Source organism: Chiloscyllium punctatum, chromosome 26 (genome assembly GCF_047496795.1).
Source record: "Chiloscyllium punctatum isolate Juve2018m chromosome 26, sChiPun1.3, whole genome shotgun sequence".
In the NCBI taxonomy this organism is placed as follows: Eukaryota; Metazoa; Chordata; class Chondrichthyes; order Orectolobiformes; family Hemiscylliidae; genus Chiloscyllium; species Chiloscyllium punctatum.
In genome coordinates this window covers 28,414,499-28,436,564 of record NC_092764.1, presented here as the reverse complement: position 1 = coordinate 28,436,564, position 22,066 = coordinate 28,414,499, and the positions used below count along the sequence as shown (strand labels likewise).

At 40.7% G+C, this 22,066-nt stretch overlaps 1 protein-coding gene and 1 long non-coding RNA gene across 8 annotated transcripts in view; one reads left to right on the top strand and one right to left on the bottom strand.

Moving 5' to 3' along the window:
- LOC140496357 (uncharacterized) overlaps nucleotides 1-22,066 on the top strand; it is a 241,284-nt gene that overhangs the window by 65,453 nt on the left and 153,765 nt on the right. The window lies entirely within an intron of this gene.
- pmfbp1 (polyamine modulated factor 1 binding protein 1) overlaps nucleotides 1-22,066 on the bottom strand; it is an 829,187-nt gene that overhangs the window by 715,991 nt on the left and 91,130 nt on the right. For 5 of the 7 annotated variants that reach the window (XM_072595986.1, XM_072595983.1, XM_072595987.1 and 2 more), the window contains exon 4: nucleotides 123-206. The exons of the other annotated variants lie outside the window; for them this stretch is intronic. In XM_072595986.1, the coding sequence (XP_072452087.1) occupies nucleotides 123-206 (84 nt within the window). The remainder of the gene's footprint in view (nucleotides 1-122; nucleotides 207-22,066) is intronic. 7 annotated transcript variants of the gene reach the window in all.

The following is a 22,066-nucleotide window of genomic DNA, read 5'->3' as shown; positions in this document are numbered from 1 at the left end:
GGCCTTCTCAAAAGCACATAGGTAAAATGAAAAACAATATGAACAGGAATCTAAAAATTATATCCATCATCAAGCGATTCAAAGGTTCAGACAAAACAATGTTGATTATAAAATAAACTTACAACAATTTGTTTTTCCAGATTTTCTTTTGTTGTAAATAGAATATTGTTCTCTTCCTTGCACTCAGTTACCTTAGCAACATATGTCTGTCAAACAAAAAATATTGCTATAACAAGTAACTTAGAGGAAAAACAAGGACAAAGGTTAAGGGACATCAAGTAGAAATACTCTTATTTCTGAAAGAACTTCAGGTAAATAATGAAAAATTAATTATAGCTAATTTTTCACTGTGCATTTTATGAACTGATTCATTTAAATTCCTCCATAGTAGGTTCTACATGGTTTGCAGCATGTATATCAACAGATGATTTTATAAGACAAAATAAATCCTTACAAATTATAAAATTTGGTAAATATAAAATGCAACATTCTGAAAAATTGAAGAGACAAAAATGATCAGCTGAGCAGCTTATAATTATGCCTGTGAAAATTTAGTCTTAGAAACCAGCCTAATTTCATAATCACTTATAGAAAAGTTGCAAATATAATTTCACATGTGGACAACAGGGAGACAATGTGATGATGACTCTCCTTCAGTTCCTGGAGATAGGTAGGCCAAGCTGTACACCACTAATGTAGAAATAGTTGAGGAGAATCGTAGATGAGAGGTACGTGTCAAGTCAGAGTCAATGTTTGGAGACAAAGAACACATTTGTTCAAAAAGTATTCTCACTATTCTGAATAGCTATACAAGATTCAATAGGTATTAGGTATATTGCTATAACAAGTAACTTAGAGGAAAAACAAGGACAAAGGTTAAGGGACATCAAGTAGAAATACTCTTATTTCTGAAAGATCTTCAGGTAAATAATGAAAAATTAATTATTTTTCAACCAGCAGAGAAATATGATTACTTGGTGAAGAAGCTTAGGAGTAGAGCCAAAAGCATAAGTGGGGACATTTAAATTAAAATATTTTTATGTGAATAGCCTTTCAGACATAGAATACCAGTTATAGAAATTAAATCAATCATACCATTTAAACTATTTATGACTATGTTCACAGAAAAGAATATGAGAATTGGCGAGTTTTGAGAAGAGTGCTTGCTCAGGTTGTGGTTCTGGATGTAAGTTTGCTCGCTGAGCTGGAAGGTTCATTTCCAGACGTTTCGTCACCCTACTAGGTAACATCTTCAGTGGGCCTCCGGGCGAAGCACTATTGATAATTCCTGCTTTGTATTTATATGGTTGGATTTCTTTGGGTTGGTGACGTCATTTCCTGTGGTGATGTCATTTCCTGTCATTTTTCGCAGGGAGTGGTAGATAGGGTCTAACTCAATGTGTTTGGTGATAGAGTTCTACTTGGAATGTCATGCTTCTAGGACTTTTCGTGCATGTCTCTGTTTGGCTTGTCCTAGGATGGATGCGTTGTCCCAGTTGAAGTGGTGTCCCTCCTCATCTGTATGTAAGGATACTAGTGAGAGAGGGTCATGTTGTTTTGTGGCTAATTGATGTTCATGTATCCTGGTTAAGAGCTGGGTCATGTACTATGTAAAAAGCAACATTCATTCAATGAAATGGATTCCACTCTGTCAACAACTTATATTTAAATTATGTTTCAATATAATATAACATCCAATATTCTTCAAAGTTTGTGAGAAGATTTGTAGCTCGGGTGCTCGTTGTTGTGGTTCTGTTCGCCGAGCTGGGAATTTGTGTTGCAGACGTTTCATCCCCTGTCTAGGTGACATCCTCAGTGCTTGGGTGCCTCCTGTGAAGTGCTTCTGTGTTGTTTCCTCCGGCACTTATAGTGGTTTGTCTCTGCCGCTCTGGAACTGACAACCGGAAGTGGCAGAGACAAACCCCTATAAGTGCTGGAGGAAACAACACAGAAGTGCTTCACAGGAGGCTCCCAAGCACTCAGGATGTCACCTAGACAGAGGACGAAATGTCTGCAACACAAATTCCCAGCTCGGCGAACAGAACCATAACATCCAATATTCTTCTTAAGAGCATGGTAAAACGTGAAATCATGCCATGTAAAATGGTATTAAAGCAGGTGAACAAAAGCTTGGTTAAAGAGGACATTTTCAAGGATAATATAAAAGGAGGAAAACAAGTCAGTGAAGTAAAGAGGCATAGAGAGGGCATCCTAGGGGCTAAAGTACAGCTAATCAATGTAGAGATATTGACCAATCTATAAAAATCGGAGAACATTGGACAAGCTGTATATCTGGGTCAAAAGGTGTGGCACTGGAAAAGCACAGCAGATCAGGCAGCATTGGAGGAGCAGGAGAATTGATGTTTTGGGCATAAGCCCTTCATCAGGAATGCGGGGGGAGAACCAAGGGGACTGAAAGATAAATGGGAAGGGGTGGGACTGTGGGGAAGATAGCTGGGAAGGTAATAGGTAGATGAAGGTGGGGAATGATGGTGACAGGTCAAAGCAGAAGGTGGAGTGGAGAGATGGAAAGGAAGATGGACAGGTAGGACAATTCAAGAGGGCAGTGCCTCCATATGAGGCCCCAAAAGATCCTTCCACATCTGGTGGAGATTTTCCTGCACATCAAACACCTCATCTACTGTGTCAGTTGCTCCTGATGTGGTCTTCCCTACATTGGGGAAACAGAACACCAACATGCGGAAAGATTCAGGGAACATCTCCAAGACACACGCAGCCAACAATCCAACCGTCCTGTGACCGACCACTTCAACTCTCCCTCACATGCTGCCAAGGACATGCAAGTCCTGGGCCTTCTCCACTGCCAAATCTAAGCCACCCGACACTTGGAGGAATGCCTCATCTTCTGCCTTTGGACCCTCCAAGCACATTGCGTCAACGTCGATTTCACCAGTTTCCTCATTTCCCTTCTCCCAACCTATCTCAGATCCAGCCCTCCAACCAGCACTGCTCTCTTGAACTATCTTCCCTGTCCAACTTCCTTCCCATTTATCCGTTCCGACCTACCACCATCACTCCCTCACCTTCATCGGCCTATCGCCTTCCAAGCTAACTCCCCCCTCCCATTTATCACTCGCCCCCCCCCAGCCCCACCCCCGGCCCCACAACATTCCTGATTGAAGACCTTATGCCCGAAATGTCGACTCTCTTGCTCCTCGGATGCTGCTTGACCTGCCTTGTTTTTCCAGTGCCACACTTTTTCACTCTGATCTCCAGATCTGTAGTCCTCACTTTCTCCAAGCTGGATATCTGTTAGAATCTGCCTTGATAGACCATGATCATTTAAAAAGTATACTCTATGAAAGAAGTTGGGTTAAGAAAATAAGCAGCAGAACTTCAGGGTTAAGTTGAAACATTGACAGAAAGTTTACCATACAAGCTTGAACAAAACAAACACAAGAAATAATGATAAAATAGGTACATTGAGCAAGTAATATGATTCTACAGTAAACCAAATTTCCACCATAAGGTCAACACAATGAAATAAACCCAAGATTTTTCTTTTTTCCTTTTTTTTTGCCCCATAAGCTTTTAAACATACTCATACTTCAATGACTATGAGGTGCTCCCCTCATGCCCAGGCTGAGCTCCACATGTATTGGCCCTCAAGTTGCATGAGATCAGTGATTTCTTGTGATCAATTGTGTGAAAGTACAGCAAAAGGTAGAGGTAACTCAGTTGCTGATGGCATTATGATAGTTCAGGAGAATGTGGCAAAAAAGAGGGAGGTGTGTAGACATCTCACATCCCAAGAAAGGCTAGCATATGCCCCTTACACCACACTACTGCCATTCCTTTTGGGTTGGGATCAGTATTCCCAGTCACCTAAAGCAGATAAGATTGTCTTGTCCATTGTGTTAACCAACATCTCCAACATGAAACCCAAATGACAGTCATTTGAGCAAATATCCAAGTTGAAAAGAGAGTTGACAAGGAGTCCTGCTCTGAGGGCTTCACTGCATTATTTTCAAATGCTTTCACTCTCTTCCAAATGGATAGCAAAGTGATGATGTGATACTAGGTAAAACCTGAAGCCAAATATCTGAAATCTCTAAAATTGCCTGTCGCAGCTCCTCTGTTAGCTAAAACAGAGGAGCTACTGCTGAAAATTCATCCATACCTTTGCCCCTTTGGAACTTGACTATCCAATTTCTCCTTGCCATGTTCCCACTTTGCACCCTCTGTTAAACTGAGCTTAAAACAAAATGTAGTGGATGAATGTTTTTCAGTGTGCATGAGGTTTACAATGTTCCTAAGGATCAGTTTGAGTCCATTACAATTAAGTTTTCTAAATTACAAAATAAAACTTGCAGATGGTATGAAACGTGGCATTAAAGTAGATTATAATAATGTCCGATTATAGACACCAGGCTGAAAGGATGGTGAAATGATAGAAGCACAGTAGATGGGGATAAATGTAGAGAGAAGCATAATAGTAGGATTACTACTGAAAGACAATTTACTACAAATGACACAATTTCAGAAAAGTGTAAATGAGGAAAGAGATTCTAATTTTCATAGATATAAATCTAAAAAAGGTAGCAGGGCAAGGTTAATGTAATTAAAATTATATCATTTATTTGGATTTACAAATAAAAGCGTAGAATATAAAAGCAAAGTGGTCATTGGTTAGGCCTTATTTGAAGTATTACGGAAAGAAGTAAAGGTCTTGGAAAGGGTACATTATTCATTCAGGATGTCACTGACGTGGAGAAAGTGAGGACTGCAGATTCTGGAGATCAGAGCAGAAAGATTAGATTACTTACAGTGTGGAAACAGGCCCTTCGGCCCAACAAGTCCACACCACCCCGCCGAAGCGTAACCCACCCATACCCCTACATCTACATTTACCCCTTACCTAACACTATTTACCCCTTACCTAACATGGCCAATTCACCTGGCCTGCACATCTTTGGACTGTGGGAGGAAACCGGAGCACCCGGAGGAAACCCACGCAGACACGGGGAGAACGTGCAAACTCCACACAGTCAGTCGCCTGAGGCGGGAATTGAACCCGGGTCTCAGGCGCTGTGAGGCAGCAGTGCTAACCACTGTGCCACCGTGCCGCCCTTCTGCGGGCTTATGCCCAAAACGTCGATTCTCCTGCTCCTTGGATGCAGCCTGACCTGCTACATTTTTCCAGCAACACATTTTTCAGCTCTGTCACTGATGTGCCCAGCATTTATTGCTCATCCCCAATTGTACCTCGGATGGTAGTTATGAGATGCCTGATTGAACAATATTGTCTATGGAGAAGTAGCTACATCCACAGTGCTGTTAAGAAATATTGACCTTGAAACAGTGAAGAAATTGTGATTTGGTTCCAAATCAGGATGATATGTGCCTCGAAGGAGAATTTGCAGACAGTATTTGTTCCCAGGCACTTGCTGCCCTCAATCTTCAAGACTGTGGTTTTGGAAGGAGCTGTTGGAGGAACCTTGGTATGTACCTGTGCATCTTGGAGATGGTACACACTGCTGCCCCTGTGCCTTTTAGATATTGGAGAGGTTTGAGGAGAGACGAGTTGAGTTATTCACCTTAAAATTCCTAACTTCTGCCCTACTCTTGTAACCACAGTACTTACATGGATGGTTCAAGATGTTACCAAAGAGGAAGGAGTCCAATTGAGAGGAGGGATGAGAACGTTTAGATTTTTATTTCTTGGATCACACGAGATTAAGAGATAACCTAATACAGATTTTGACAACGATAAGAAATGTTGATAGACTATGCAGAGAAAATGTATTTTCTCTGGCAAGGAGGTCAATAACCAGAGATTACAAATTCAAATTAGTGCGAGGAAAATCAAAATGGTCAGGACCAGGAAAGTTCTACCAGATACAATGTTGGAAGTTGATTCAATAAATAATTTTAAAAGTAAGTTGGACATGTATTTCAGGAAGAGGAACTTACAGAGTTTTGGATAGAGTAGACATATGGGACCCAGCACAGTTGCATTTTCAAAGATCCTGCAGAGACAAGAATACACAAGACTACAAGAATTATGAGTGGGAGAAGGCCATTTAGCTCATCGATCTAGCTCCAACAATCAACAAGATTATAGCAGACCAGATTATAGGCTTAATTCCATTTCGGATTATCTCTGGATTCTATTGTCAATCAAAATTCTATCTAACTGAACCTTGAATTGATTTTTTTATTCATTCATGGGGTATGTGTGACAGTGATTAGGCCACAATTCATTGCCCATACCTAATTGCCTGATCGGGACGTTGATGACATTTTTAATAATCAAGCCTCCACTGCTTGCTGGGCAAAAGAATTGCACAAATTTATAACCTTCTTCATCTCTAACTTGAATGAGGGACACCTAATATTTAAATTGTTTAAGGAATAGTTTAAACAAGGAGTCATACTTTAAGTATCCCTTGTGACGAGTCCCATCAGGATCTTACATGTAATATTGCTTTTCATTCTTCTAAACTCCAATGGGTGTTAGGCTGAACATACTCCACGTCTCCTCATTACATAATCCTTTATCTCAAGAATCAGTCAAGCTAAACCTCATCTAAACAGTTTTGATATAATCACACCCTTTCTAAAGGAAGGAACACCAAAGCTGTTTTCAGCTGTAACAATGTTTCTACATTTTGACACAGATTTCCTTTCAATAAATGCACTTGTTCTCCCAATCATTTGCTGTACTTGCATGTGCTTCAAGTTTCTACAAATCCCAATTACTTAGATTATTACAATCAGCATCAACTAACAGAACTTGAAGCATGCTTCATCTCGAGGGTAGTACAATAATCAAGCTGATAGTCCCTTCATTATCTGATCCAAAGAAGTAACCACAGATGCAGTGACTCCCTAAACAAGAATGTGTCCAACAATGAATGAATGCTAAAAGTGCTTGAGTGCTGAAAGCATTTGGACAACATGACTGTAGCCCAGGTGTATGAACTTGTATCACAAATAGTGGCCTTTTGAATCAATTATTGATCAAAACTTTTGAATTTCATGTGTTGAAAGCATAAATTCAATTTCTTGAAATGGAAGCAATGTTGAGGCTATTGTATTTACTCCTCATATCTATTATCTTGAGAAGATTTGGATTCTAGCTCCTGGTTTGTCTTGTTTCTCTTTTGTCAGGGGAAGAAATAAAAATGTTTCCTTTAAGCAAGCTTGTGGTGTTGATATCTCTACATGATGAGGTATGAAATTTCTGCATTTGATCCAGCAATGATGAATTAACAGCAGATGGTAATGAGATTAGGAAGAATTTGGTCATATACACATGATGCTTCTGCTCTTTCTTGATGATAGCAGTCCAAGGCCACCAAAATAATTTGGAGAATTGCTGTAGTGCAACTTGGAATTAGTGACAATGTATTGTCAATGGATATCCAGTGCAGTGACTGGAGTACTGGCAGTATATTCCTTTAATACTCAACAGGATCAAGCTTTTGAACATTGTTGCAACCATGTCAAGCCACAGGAGCCACTTATCAAAATGTAATAAACTTGTAGCCAGAAAGTTTATAGAATCAGTTTAGAATGTTGACAATGGGGGAGCAGTTGAAGATCTGAAAATAGTGGTTGGTCGTTTTCTTACTGGATAGACATTGTCTAGCACAAATATTACTTATTACCTGTCAACCAAATCCTAAATACAGTACAAGTCCTGCTCTGATTCACATCTGTTGTTCTATTATCAACACAGTTTTGAATATGCTTGAAAATTATAAAATGATCATTTAACATCCACATTTCTAATCGTGAGCATCAATAAGTAGGTGCAATGTAGATGTTCCTGCCATATGCTAATGTTTGGGAGGAGCTGAGGGGTTGCAATGGTAAATTTATCCTGCAGTTAGTAGACAGCATATCCCCAGACAATATTCCTAATTGTTGGATAGGTTATAATTTGACCTCTCTCAGATAACAGGCCCTTTAGCCCAACTCAGCCCATTTGCCTCCATTTGGCCCATATGCCTTTAAGTCTTTCCTGTGCATATACCTGTCCTGGCTTTTGAATGTTGTAATTCTACCCGCTTCTACCACTTCCTTTGACAGCTTGTTCTATATATGCACCACCCTTTGTGTGAAAAAGTTGCTCCTCAGGTCCCCTTGAAATCTTTCTCCTTATAACTCAAACCTTCCAGTCTCAGTAACATCTTTGTAAAATTGTCTCGTACCCCTTACAGTTTAATAAATCCTTTCTATAGCAAGGCGACCAGAATTGTATGCAGTACTCCAAGTATTGCTTTACCAGGATCTTGTACAGCTGTAACATGTCATCCCACTTCCTGTAGTCAATTTCTGACTGTTGAAGGTAAGTGTGCCACACGCTTTTTTCACCACCCTGTCTGCCTACAACGTGACTTTCAAAGAACTACGTACCTGCACCATGTTTTATATTAAGGAATTCATCCCATTTTTTTAGACCTTCCCCTCACTGTTTCCAATTTTCGGAAACCTTTTACAATTATTCTTGTTGAGCTTCTCAGCAATCAAAATGCAGCACCCAACTTAAAACTAACCAATTAATTAGTCTAAAATTTTTAGAAACTTCACAAGTGGAATGTAACTTAGAAATTCAAGTTGGGCACATTGGAAATGTCCCTACCTCTGGGCTAGGAGGCATAGGTTCAAGTCCCCCCACCCCCCACTTCTCCAAAGGCATGTCATGATTCTCTTGAACAGGTCGATTAAAACTCCCTAGAAATTCAAGTTCATGCTCCTGTCCTCATGTTACACTAAAATTCCCTGGTAACCTCCAGAGTACATGGTTAAAAGCTGACATAAAATGTTTGAAAACATTGCTTAACAGATTGTAGAATCATAGAGCATAAAACAGACCCTTCAGTTCAACTCATTTCCCCCTCTGACCAAGTTTCACAAACTTTCCCAATGCCCACTTGCCTGTGTTTGGCCCAGAGTTTAAAAATCTCTAAACTTAAGTCATAGTTTTTCAAGTCTTACTTGAAATATGAAAATTAAAGTTTAAAGCCATTAAACCACTGAGACATTATTTGACAGACGAGTTCAAAATTCAGCCCTGCTGCACCTATTTCTTTTTTCAGTATTATTGCTTGTTATGTGTGCAAACAAGCATCACCACATGTGCACAATCTGGGAGAATGCCTCACTTTAAGATGCTTAGATGAGGCTAACCAGGAATGCACCAGAGGAGGTGTATGTTGATATGAATCAGGAAATATTACTGATTTGACTTTTACAGTACAATTTTTACCTTGATAATGCTGTCTTTTAACTTGCACAACTCAATTTGTATTCAGCAACAGGAAAGATCTCCCTTCAGCACTATTCAAAGTGATGGTAAGCTTAGCTACTGATTGATTTCTACTGGCTGTTGTTACAACAAAATGGAAGGAACATGCTGTAACCAAGAAGGTTCTGAAGAAGGGTCACTCGACCTAAAACATTAACTCTAATTTCTCTCCACAGATGCTGCCAGACCTGCTGAGCTTTTCCAGAAAGTTCTGTTTTTGATGCTGGTAATCAAGTCTTACTACTCCACAAGTCACACCATAGGTATGAGTGTTTTCATTCAATCACCGAAATGGCAGTTGTTTCCCTTTTGACATTGCTTTCGAGAATAAAAGAGACTTGCACCAGATTGGCACCAAAAACTGATAAACATTGAACTTATAATATAGAATTTGGACAATATCCACTTTTAATCCCAAAAGAAACAAACACAAACAAAGACATTGCTGACATTTTTTGAGAAGGGCAGAAGAATAGCACATTTATTGGCCAATGGTCTAAAAACAAAAAGGGAGAACTTGACAAATTCTCATACTCTGATAAGTGCTTGTGGATGAAATTGAATTGCTGTCAGCCAAAGACAAATAGAAGATCTTCCAAGCGAGCTTCTGTTCAAATGGAAATCGAACAGATTACAGATCTTTGGAAAATGGTCACAGTTCAGCTTCTCAGGTTTTATGAGGTAGTCACAATACTGAGATATGGAAACTTTATTAGGTTCCAAATTATTTCAACCAAGAGAGAGGGGAAGACTTGCTGATTTTACAAGCTTTCTTCCTTCTGATTCCACACAAGCTTTTGAAAAACAGAAATCCAGACCAGACAGTATTGCTAGGCAACCATTATCATAGGGCCCCATTGTCGCTTTTAATCCAGGTTTTCCAGCAATAAAGTGAAATAAACCTCATCTTGTATCTCCCAAAAACCTTTGGTTGGTCAGTTTACAATGTCACTTAATTTTTGCTAATCGGAGAGGGAACACAGCCCACATCAAACTGTTGATCACATTCTTTGATTAAAAAAAAAGTTTTAATCCACAAAAGAAAGTGTAGTAACCATCCCATATCTTCTAGTTTAGACATGATCCGTATACACATGTAGTCCCCAACACAACTACAAACATACGAATTAGAAACCAGAGTAGGCCACACAGCCTTAACCATTCGATATGCGCATGACTGATCTGATATCTCTACATGTCTGTCTGCCGTCAATAAGCTTTCACTCCCTTACTTAACACAAATCTATCTGCTTCTACTTTAAGTAGATTCAGAGAGTATGTTTTCTGAACCTTTTAAGTAAGTGTTCTAGATACTCACCACCTTCAGAAAAATAATTTTCACCTTTGTCTTAAATGTGTGACCATGAGTTCCAGATTATCCCACAAAGGAAACATTCATTCCACATCCACCCCGTTAAGTCACCTCAAGATCTTGTAAGTTTCAATCAAGTCACCTTTTATTCTTCTAAACTCCAGCAGATACCAACTTCTCTGTATCCAATTTTTCCTCATAATACAACTTACCCATCCATGTATCAGTCTTGTAAACCTTCTCTGAACTACTTCAAAACATTTGTAACCTTTCTTAAATAAGGACACCAATAATATGCACAGTACTCCAGATGTGGTCTCACCAATGTTCTAAATAATTGCAGCATAACCTTTGCAATCAATTCCTCTAATAATTATGAACAATATTCTATTAACTTTCCTAACTACTAGCTGTACCTGCATATTAACCTTTTGCAATTCATGCGCTAGGACCTAGATTCCTCTCCATCTCAAGATGCTGAAATCTCTCCATATTTTTAAAAAATGCTTTCTTTTTATTATTCTTGGTGAAAATTCTCATTTTCCCACACTGCACACTGCTTACCAGACCTTTGCCCTTTCATTATCTATTCTGCATCTTTTAAGAGCCTCCTCATGTCTTCAACTTACTTTCCCATCTATCTTTGTGTCATAAGCAATTTTAGCAACCATGCCTTTTGGTTATTTCACTCGAATCATTTATATAAAATTGAGCTTTAGCACCGATCCCTGTGGTGCACCACTCATCACATTTTACTAACTAGAAAATTAACCATTTGCCAACTCTGTTTTCTGTTAGTTAACCAATCTTCTATCCATGACAATCTGTTAACTTCCCGCACGATGAGTTTGTGTTTTTCACAACAACTTATCGAAAGTCTTCTGGAAATATAAATGCGGTATCACTGGTTCCTTTTTATCCACCATACATGTTAAATCCTTGAAGAATTCCGATTGATTGGTTAACCATGATTTCCCTTTCATATAAGCGCATTGATTCTATCTGAATATCTCGAAATTTTCTTAGTGTCTGTGTCGCCGAGTTAGTTGAAGCATTTAATGATTTATATTGCTATTTAAAGTTGATAAAGTTTGCAGAGTATGGTGCTGCATGAGGTAAAGGCCTTGGTTCTCACTTCAAAGCTGAAACTCATAACATTGCACATAAAGTGAGCCCTCCTTATAATACGAAATTTAATTAAACAGGCCACTATAATGTTCATGTAAGACTTTTGCTGCCTGGCCCAATCTGAAGCAATCACATGGTATTTGCAATAGGTTTTTCATAATTTATGATGGTCTGCTGCATACTGACCAAACTTGCCATAAATGAATGCAATAACAGTGGATATAACCTCAAGTCTGCAATCCACAACATTTTATTCATCATTATTAATGATTAAAGCATCTTCTTGGTCATAATATTAAAATAAATGTTCACAAAAAATAAACTTCCCAAACAAACTGTCTAATACTCCATACAAAAGACAATTAATCTTCTTTGTGAATTCCCTTAGTTGTCCATCCTGTGAATCTATGCCTGATCCAATCTTCCTACTTTATGATTCTATAAGAATTTTTGAAATTGAAGTATTGCTTGGGCAGGATTCAATATAGGTCAGCAAGTCCAATGATGATGGGTGAATGAGAGTTGGTGTAAGTAAGGGCTTCAGCAGCAGAGTTTTAAATGGCTACATGTGTAGAGAGGGTAGAATGTGGGAAACCAGTCAGAGGGCATTGCAAATCGAATTAAGAAGTAATGGAAGTACAGGCAATGGTTTCAACAACAGGTAAGCTAAGGTAGCAGCAAAATCAGTTGATGTTACTGAAATGGAAATGGTAGTTTTCGCTTTAGTACACATATGCAGCTTGAGTTTATTTCAGTTATCGTTGAAGGTGAAGGAGGGTGTAGCAGAGGAGAATGGTTTAAAAGGGCGGTTTGTTGAAGAGAAAAGGAGCCAGGGCTATCTTTGCATTCCAGTATGATTCTGCAATAGTATGCTGTGTTAGCAGGTGAGAGCAGAGCACACAATGCTTTTATGTGGTCCAACCAGCTCTGGCAATTAAAGGCTTAAGCCAGTCAACCATATCCATTCAGTTTGTGTATCTTAAACTTGAGAGCAGAGAGGAGGATCATATTGGGCAGCAGCTGGCAGGAGGGATTTGTTGGAGTTGGAGTAGAAAGAGAGTAATAGTTTTATAGGGACTAGGACATCAAAAATGTAAGAGATTCCTTGGCATCATTTTGAAGAGGAGTGGGATAGTTATATTTAGTGTGTTAGCCAATATCTGCCTCTTTATCCAAAAAGCAAAAAAAAATTATTTGTTCATTGTTAGATTGTTCTACGTAGGAGCAAATTAGCTTCTGAATACCTAAATTATACCAGTGACTACACTTCAAAAGCACTTGAAAAACTGTGAAACATTTGGGATGTCCTTCGATCATAAAAGCAATTATCTTTCAGGTCTTTCTTTCAACAATGGCAAGCACAGGGATGAGGACGTGCAGATGTTAGCAGCGCTGCCTTTGGCTGTACAATACCATATTCTGGAAGGCAGAGCAAAGCATGTCAGTTAATGTGGAGAAACGTATTTTGATTATATAACTGGATTCACTCAATTATTGGAGAGGAAGTGAGGACTGCAGATGCTGGAGATCAGAGCTTAAAAATGTGTTGCTGGAAAAGCGCAGCAGGTCAGGCAGCATCAAAGGAACAGGAGAATCGATGTTTTGGGCATAAGCCCTTCTTCAGGAATGAGCGGGAGAGCCTTTGGAGATCCAAAGAAGTTTTCTAAGTTACTTACAGAAATTATACATGGGTGCAAATAAACAAGTCACATATTTACCATAACATAAGCCCAACAGTTTTCTAAACTCTGAAAATAGATGTGATAAGAAAACAAAGCAATGAATTTATTCATTCAGCACATCGTATGAGACCTTTTTACCAACGCAAATTTTAGTATTCTTGCTGCTTTTGTTCAAGCTTATTTTTTTTATGGCTGAAGTTGGAGGGGTTATTTTTTTCCCTTCTCGTCCCACTCTTCCATTGGTCATGTATTTTAAAATTTAACCAATGAGATGATACTGACCAGTATATAAGTCTTAGTCGTATTTGGTTTAGAATTAGAAAGAAGTCAACCAGGTTTCTTTAATCCGTAAAGAATGACAATATAGAACATAGAACATAGGGACAGGAAGCAGTGAAATGGTTAATATAGAACGTAGAACATTACAACGTAGTACAGGCCCTTCAGCCCTCGATGTTGCGCCACCCTGTCATACTAATCTGAAGCACATCTAACCTACACTATTCCATGTGTGTCCATATGCTTGTCCAATGACGACTTAAATGTACTTAAAGCTGGTGAATCTACTACTGTTGCAGGCAAAGCATTCCATACCCTTACTACTCTCTAAGTAAAGAAACGACCTCTGATATCTGTCCTATATCTATCACCCCTCAATTTAAAGCTATGCCGCCTCGTGCTCGCCATCACCATACTTGGAAAAAGGCTCTCCCTGCCACCCTATCTAACCCTTTGATTATCTTATTAGTCACCTCTCAACCTTCTTCTCCCTAACGAAAACGGCCACAAGTCCCTCAGCTTTTCCTTGTAAGACCTTCCCTCCATACCAGGCAACATCCCAGTAAATCTCCTCCGCACCCTTTCCAAAGCTTCCACAGCCTTCTTATAATGCGGTGACCAGAACTGTACACAATACTCCAAGTGCGGCCGCACCAGAGCTTTGTACAGCTGCAGCATAACCTCATGGTTCCGGAACTCGATCCCCCTATTAATAAAAGCCAAAACACTGTATGCTTTCTTAACAACCCTGTCAACCTGGGTGGCAACTTTCAAGGATCTGTGTACATGGACACCGAGACTTCTCTGCTCATCTACACTACCAAGAGTCTTACCATTAGCCCAGTAGTTTGCATTCCGATTACTCCGACCAAAGTGTATCACCTCACACTTGTCCGCATTAAACTCCATTTGCCACCTCTCAGTCCAGCTCTGCAGCTTATCTATGTCTCTCTGTAACCTACACCATCCTTCGTCACTATCCACAACTCCACCAACCTTAGCGTCGTCTGCAAGTTTACTAACCAACCCTTCTACGCCCTCATCCAGGTCATTTATAAAAATGACGAACAGCAATGGACCCAACACCGACCCTTGCGGTACACCACTAGTAACTGGACTCCAGGATGAACATTTCCCATCAACCACCACCCTCTGTCTCAGCAAGCGAATTACTGATCCAAACTGCTATATCTCCCACAATCCCATTCCTCCGCATTTTGTACAATAGCCTACAGTGGGGAACCTTATCGAACTTCTTGCTGAAATCCATATACACCACATCAACCGGTTTACTCTCATCTACCTGTTTGGTCACCTTCTCAAAGAACTCAATAAGATGTGTGAGGCACAACCTACCCTTCACAAAACCGTGCTGACTATCCCTAAACAAATTATTCTTTTCTAGATGATTATAAATCCTATCTCTTATAACCTTTTCCAACACTTTACCAACAACTGAAGTAAGGCTCACTGGTCTATAATTACCAGGGTTGTCTCTACTCCCTTTCTTGAACAGGGGAACCACATTTACTATCCTGCAGTCTTCTGGCACTATTCCTGTAGACAATGATGAGTTAAAGATCAATGCCAAAGGCTCGGCAATCTCCTCCCTGGCTTCCTAGAGGATCCTAGGATAAATCCCATCCGGCCCAGGGGACTTACCTATTATCACACACTGCAGGATTTCTAATACCTCTTCCTTGTGAACCTCAATCCCACCTAGTCTAGTAGCCTGTATCTCAGTATTCTCCTCGACAACATTGTCATTTTCTATAGTGAATACTATCAAAAAATATTCATTTAGTGCTTCCCCTACCTCCTCTGACTCCACACACAACTTTCCACTACTATCCTTGATTGGCCCTAATCTTACTCTCGTCGTCTTTTATTCCTTAAATACCTACAGAAAGCATTAGGGCTTACCCTGATCCTATCTGCCAACAACTTCTCATGTCTCCTCCTGGCTCTTCTGAGCTCTCTCTTTAGTTCTTTCCTGGCTACCTTGTAACCCTCAAGCGCCCTAACTGAGCCTTCACATCTCATCCTTCTTCTTCTTCTTGACCAGAGATTCACTTCCTTCGTTAACCACGGCTCCCGCGTTCTATATCTTCCTCCCTGCCTGACAGGTACATACTTACCTAGGACACTCAGGAGCTTTTCCTTGAATAAGCTCCACATTTCTAATGTGCCCATCCCCTGCAGTTTCCTTCCCCATCCTATGCTTCCTAAATCTTGCCTAATCGCATTGCAATTGCCTTTCCCCCAGCTGTAACTCTTGTTCAGTGGTATACACCTATCCCTTTCAATCACGAAAGTAAACATAACAGAACTGTGATCGCTATCTCCAAAGTGCTCACCTACTTCTAAGTCTAACAACTGGCCAGGCTCATTACCCAGTACCAAATCAAATGTGGCTTCACCCCTTGTTGGGCTGTCTACATACTGTGTCAAGAAGCCCTCCTGCACACACTGGACAAAAACTGACTCATCTATATTACTCGTACTATAGTGTTCCCAGTCAATATTTGGAAAGTTGAAGTCCCCCATGACAACTATCCTGTCTCTCTCACTCCTATCGAGAATCATCTTTGCTATCCTTTCCTCTATATCTCTGGAACTACTCAGAGGCCTATAGAAAACTCCCAACAGGGTGACCTCTCCCTTCCTGTTTCTAACCTCAGCCCATACTACCTTAGCTGACGAGTCCCCAAACATCCTTTCTGCAACTGTAATACTATCCTTGACTAACAATGCCACATCTCCCCCTCTTTTACCATCTTCTCTGTTCTTACTGAAACATCTAAATCCTGGAACCTGCAACAACCATTCATATCCCTGCTCTATCCATGTCTCTGAAATGGCCACAACATCGAAATCCCAGGTAATAACCCATGCTGCGAGTTCACTCACCTTATTCCGGATGCTCCTGGTGTTGAAGTAGACTCACTTCAAACAACGTCTTGCTTGCTGGTGCCATCTTGCGTCCCTGAAACTTGATTTTGGACCTCCCTACTCTCAACCTTTTCTGTACTCGAACTACAATTTTGGTTTCCATCCCCCTGCTGGATTCGTTTAAACCCACCCCAATAGCCTTAGCGAATTTCCCCCCTAGGATATTGGTACCCCTCTGGTTCAGATGGAGACCATCCTGCTTGTAGAGGTCCCACCTACCCCAGAAAGAGCCCCAATTATCCAAGAATCCAAAACCCTCCTCCTGCACCATCCCTGTTGCCACGTGTTCAACTCCTCTCTCTCCCTATTCCTCGCCTCACTAGCACGTGGCACGGGCAACAAACCAGAGACAACAACTCTGTTCGTCCTAGCTCTGAGCTTCCACCCTAGCTCCCTGAATTTCTGCCTTAAATCGCCATCTCTCTTCCTACCTATGTCGTAGGTGCCTTTGTGGACCATGACTTGGGGTTGCTCCCCCTCCCCCTTAAGGATCCCAAAAATACGATCAGAGACATCACGAACCCTGGTACCTGGGAGGCAACACACCAACCATGAGTCTCTCTCGTCCCGACAGAACCTCCTATCTGTCCCCCTAACTATGGAGTCCCTAATGACTACTGCTCTGCTCCTCTTCTCCCTTCCCTTCTGAGCAGCAGGGACAGACGCTGTGCCAGAGCCCTGTGCCCCACCGCTTTCCCCTGGTAAGTCGTTCACCCCAACAGTATCCAAAACGGTATACTTTTGTTGAGGGGAATGGCCACAGGGGATCCCTGCACTGCCTGTCGGCTCCCTTTCCGTCCCCTGACTGTAATCCACCTGCCTTTTTCTTGTATCTGAGGAGTGACTACCTCCCTGTAACTCCTTTCAATAACCCCCCCTGCCTCCTGAATGATCCGAAGTTCATCCAGCTCTAGCTCCAGTTCCCTAACGCGGATTTCGAGGAGCTGGAGTTGAGTGACTTCACGCAGTTACCAAAGTAAATTTTCTCAAACAAGTATGCAAAGATTATTGACAAAACAAGGATTTTGATTATGCAAAGATGGATAGGATTTCTATTTTAACACACTAAATTTCACGAGGCAAATATGGTTATCTTGGACAGATCCCATGGATTAATCAGCAATATCCTGTCCCCAAATAAAACAGTTAGCGATACTGTGGGTCATTAAATCTCATTAAAATTCACAAGAGGTTATGTTGCTTCACTTTTGATGATCTGTTCTTGAAACACCCTCAGAAGCAGATCCATCATGGACTACCACAATGACAACTGACATTCTGCTGTTTCACTTTCCTTTCCTGACACTACTTTCCTGAATTCTTGACAACTGCATTCCAGCATTTACACACAGAATTACGATACTACAGCTTTAAAAAGATGCACTTTGTCCTTTTCTTAGGGAAGAGAGATTGACGGTGCCGAGTGGTATGCTCCAAGCCAATTAAATAAACAGCTTGTGAGGCTTTCAGATATTTTGTTAAAGTTGGAACAATAGAAGCAGAATGAAGGGGTGGGGTGAAGCTCTCACAGAATCAGGATTTGAGTTGAAGTTTCAGTAGCTGTTGGAGTTTGGACATTGTTATACATCTCCCTACTACGCCACATACATTGATGTTCTTTCCTCCTGCACTGGAGAGTTGCATGTGAGACAGTCTATTTAACTGAATTTACCTTTGCCATGGATGTGTTTATGCGATGTTACTATTGAAACAGTTGCTATTTAATGGTAATTAATCTAATATTCTGTCAAGTTTTCCAATAGAGTTACATTATTCCAATTCTTCTTTCTTTTGTTTGTATTTAACTATAGTGTAATATTAAATTGTGGTTTGCTTCAAGCCTGGTAGTTTGACCAATGGAATTGCATCCAGAACACAACGCCTTACACTTGCCTTCAAAAATAAGAAAACGTTGGGGTCTTGGCAATCTTCTTAATATATTTTGAAGGAGTTTAGTCTGGTCCAAAACACAAAGACACAACTTCTACTTTTCACAAACAGCAAGCTTGACTAAGTCAGTGCTGTGGTTGGAATTGTTTCCCCGAGTTCTAATCTAGTCCAGTTGCACAAAACAAATATATCGTGTTTGTTTCCTTCACCCCCACTGACAGTTGTATATTAAATAAAACAGTTTTTTTTACAGCTCCAGGTACCAGTTTTAGTCAAAGGACATCATCAATATTCAGCCACTTTTTTAAACAAATAATGAACTGTTAGATACAATCAGGATTCTATGAACAATTATATGATGATGGCCAGATAACCTGTTTTTGTGATGTTGGTGGATACAGGCCAGGACATAAGGGATAATTAGAAGAAAGTTAGGACTGCAGATGCTGGAGATCGGAGTCAAAAAATGTGGTGCTGGAAAAGCACAGCCGGTCAGGCAGCATCCAAGGAGCAGGAGAGTCAACGTTTCAAGCATAAGATCTTCCTGGCCAGTTGTGCTTTTCCAGCACCACATTCTTCTGTATAGAATGTCCTGGGATGTTTAACTTGAGGGAACAGGTGACCTCAGTTTAAAATTGAATACAAAAGACAGCACTGTTTACAATGCAGTTATTCAGTATTGCACTGGAGCGTCAACCTTGATTTTTGATTTTTTGGAACATGAACCTCCTGACTCAGAGGGTAACTCCTACTATTTGAACATAGAACATAGAACATAGAACATTACAGGGCAGTACAGGCCCTTCTGTCCTCGATGTTGCGCCACCCTGTCATACTAATCTGAAGGCCATCCCACCTACACTATTCCATGTGCATTCATATGCCTGTCCAATGACTACTTAAATGCACTTAAACTTGGCGAATTTACTACCGTTGCAGGCAAAGCATTCCATACCCTTACTACTCTCTGAGTAAAGAAACTATCTCTGACATCTGTCTCATACCTATCTCCCCTCACTATAAAGTTGTGTTCCTCGTGTTGGCCATCCCCATACTTGGAAAAAGGCTCTCCCTGTACACCCTATCTAACCCTCTGATTGTCTTGTATGTCTCTATTAAGTCACCTCTCAACCTTCTTCTCTCTCACGAGAACAGCCTCAAGGCCCTCAGCCTTTCGTCGTAAGACATTCCTTCCATACCAGGCAATATCCTCGTAAATCTCCTCTGCACCCTTTCCAAAGCTTCCACATCCTTCTTATAATGCAGTGACCAGAACTGTACACAATACTCCAAGTATGGCTGTACCAGAGCTTTGTACAGCTGCAGCATAACCTCATGGTTCCGGAACTCAATCCCTCTATTAATAAAGGCCAAAACACTGTATGCCTTCTGAAAACCCTGTCAATCTGGGTGGCAACTTTCAGGGATCTGTGTACATGGACACCGAGATCTCTCTGCTCATCTTCATCTCCAAGAATCTTACCATTAGCCCAGTACTTTGCATTCCGATTACTCCGGCCAAAGTGTATCACCTCACACTTGTCCACATTAAACTCCATTTGCCACCTCTCAGCCCAGCTCTGCATCCTATCTATGTCTCTCTGCAACCTACTACATCCTTCATCACTATCCACAACTCCATCGACCTTAGTGTCACCTGCAAATTTACTAACTCACCCTTCTAAGCCCTCATCCAGGTCATTTATAAAAATGACGAACAGCAGTGGACTCAACACCGACCCTTCCGGTACGCCGCTAGTAACTGGACACCAAGATGAACATGTTCCATCAACTACAGCCCTCTGTTTTCTTTCAGCAAGCCAATTACTGATCCAAACTGCTATGTCTCCCACAATTCCATTCCTCCACATTTTCACATTGCGTCCTAACATAAGTCTTCTTCTACTTGACCAAGGATTCCACTTCCTTAGTAAACTACGGCTCACGCATTCTATATCTTCCTCCTTGCCTGACAGGTACATACTTATTTAGGACACGCAGGAGCTTTTCCATGAATAAGCTCCACATTTTTAATGTGCTCATTCCCTGTAGTTTCCTGCTCTATTCTACGCTTCCTAAATCTTTCCTAAGTGCATCGTAATTTCTCTTCCCCCAGCTGAAACTCTTACTCAGTGGAGTACACCTATCCCTTTCCATCACAAAAGTAAACCTGACAGAATTGTGATCGCTGTCTCCAAAGTGCTCACCTACTTCCAAATCTAACACCTGACCAGGCTCGTTACCCAGTACTAAATCTAAAGTGGCTTCGCCCCTTGTAGGCCTGTCTACATACTGTGTCAGGAAGCCCTCCTGCACACACTAGACAAAAACTGACCCATCCATAGTACTCGTACTGTAGTGATCCCAGTCAATATTTGGATAGTTGAAGTCCCCCATGACAACTACCCTGCCTCTCTCACTCCTATCGAGAATCATCTTTGCTATCCTCTCCTCTACATCTCTGGAACTATTCGGAGGCCTATAGAAAACCCCCAGCATGGTGACTTCTCCTTTCCTGTTTCTAACCTTAGCCCATACTACCTCAGTTAACGAGTCCCCAAACATCCTTCCTACAACTGTAATATTATCCCTGATCAACAATGCCACACCTCCCCCTCTTTTGCCATCTTCTCTGTTCTTACTGAAACATCTGAATCCTGGAACCTGCAACAGCCATTCCTGTCCTTGCTCTATCCATGTCTCCATAATGGCCACAACATCGAAGTCCCAGGTACCAACCCACGCTGCCAGTTCACCCACTTTATTTCGGATGCTCCTCGCGTTGAAGTACACACACTTCAAACCAGGTTCTCGCTTGCTGGCTAACACTCTTAGCCATGCAGTTCATAGCCAAACTAGGGCAAGCACATATACATTAAATGCTTACATTTTAAATGGAATTGTCACCTGACTATGTATAAAAATATTCAGTGAAAAGTGGGAGTGCAAGTGGATTAAGTCATAAAAAAACATTAATTTTTGGTTTCATATCAAAGGTTGTAGAATTTAAAGCATAGAAGTATTCTTGAACTTACACAAAATCTTTTCATGTGGAATTTATGATTCACTGTTATACATATTTTTCAATCAACCTATTCAACCATGTTGCAGTATTCCTCTGGAACAGGTGGGAACTGCACGTAGGCCTCTGGTTCAGGGGCATGGACAATTTCACTATGACACACTATTGTATAGGAATAATAAGAAGCAGTATAAAATAATATATATTTGGTTGAAAGAGCAAGTAGAGATTTCAGTTATGAACTCAGATTTGAGTTTTGTTTCCACAAGAGCACAGAAGGTTTAGCAACCTTAAAAGTGGATAAATCCACAGGCCCAGAGGAGATGTATCCTCGGTTGCTGAGGGGGGCAAGAATGGAGATGACCTGATAGAAGTGTTCAAGATTATAAGACATTGGAGATACTATTAGAATGTTTATGCTAGTCAAGGTGAATAGCAACAAGAGGTAATTACTTTACGATAATCACAGAAGTATTAACAGAATGGCAAGAGACGTTTTCGTGATGGTGAACTTTGTATCACAA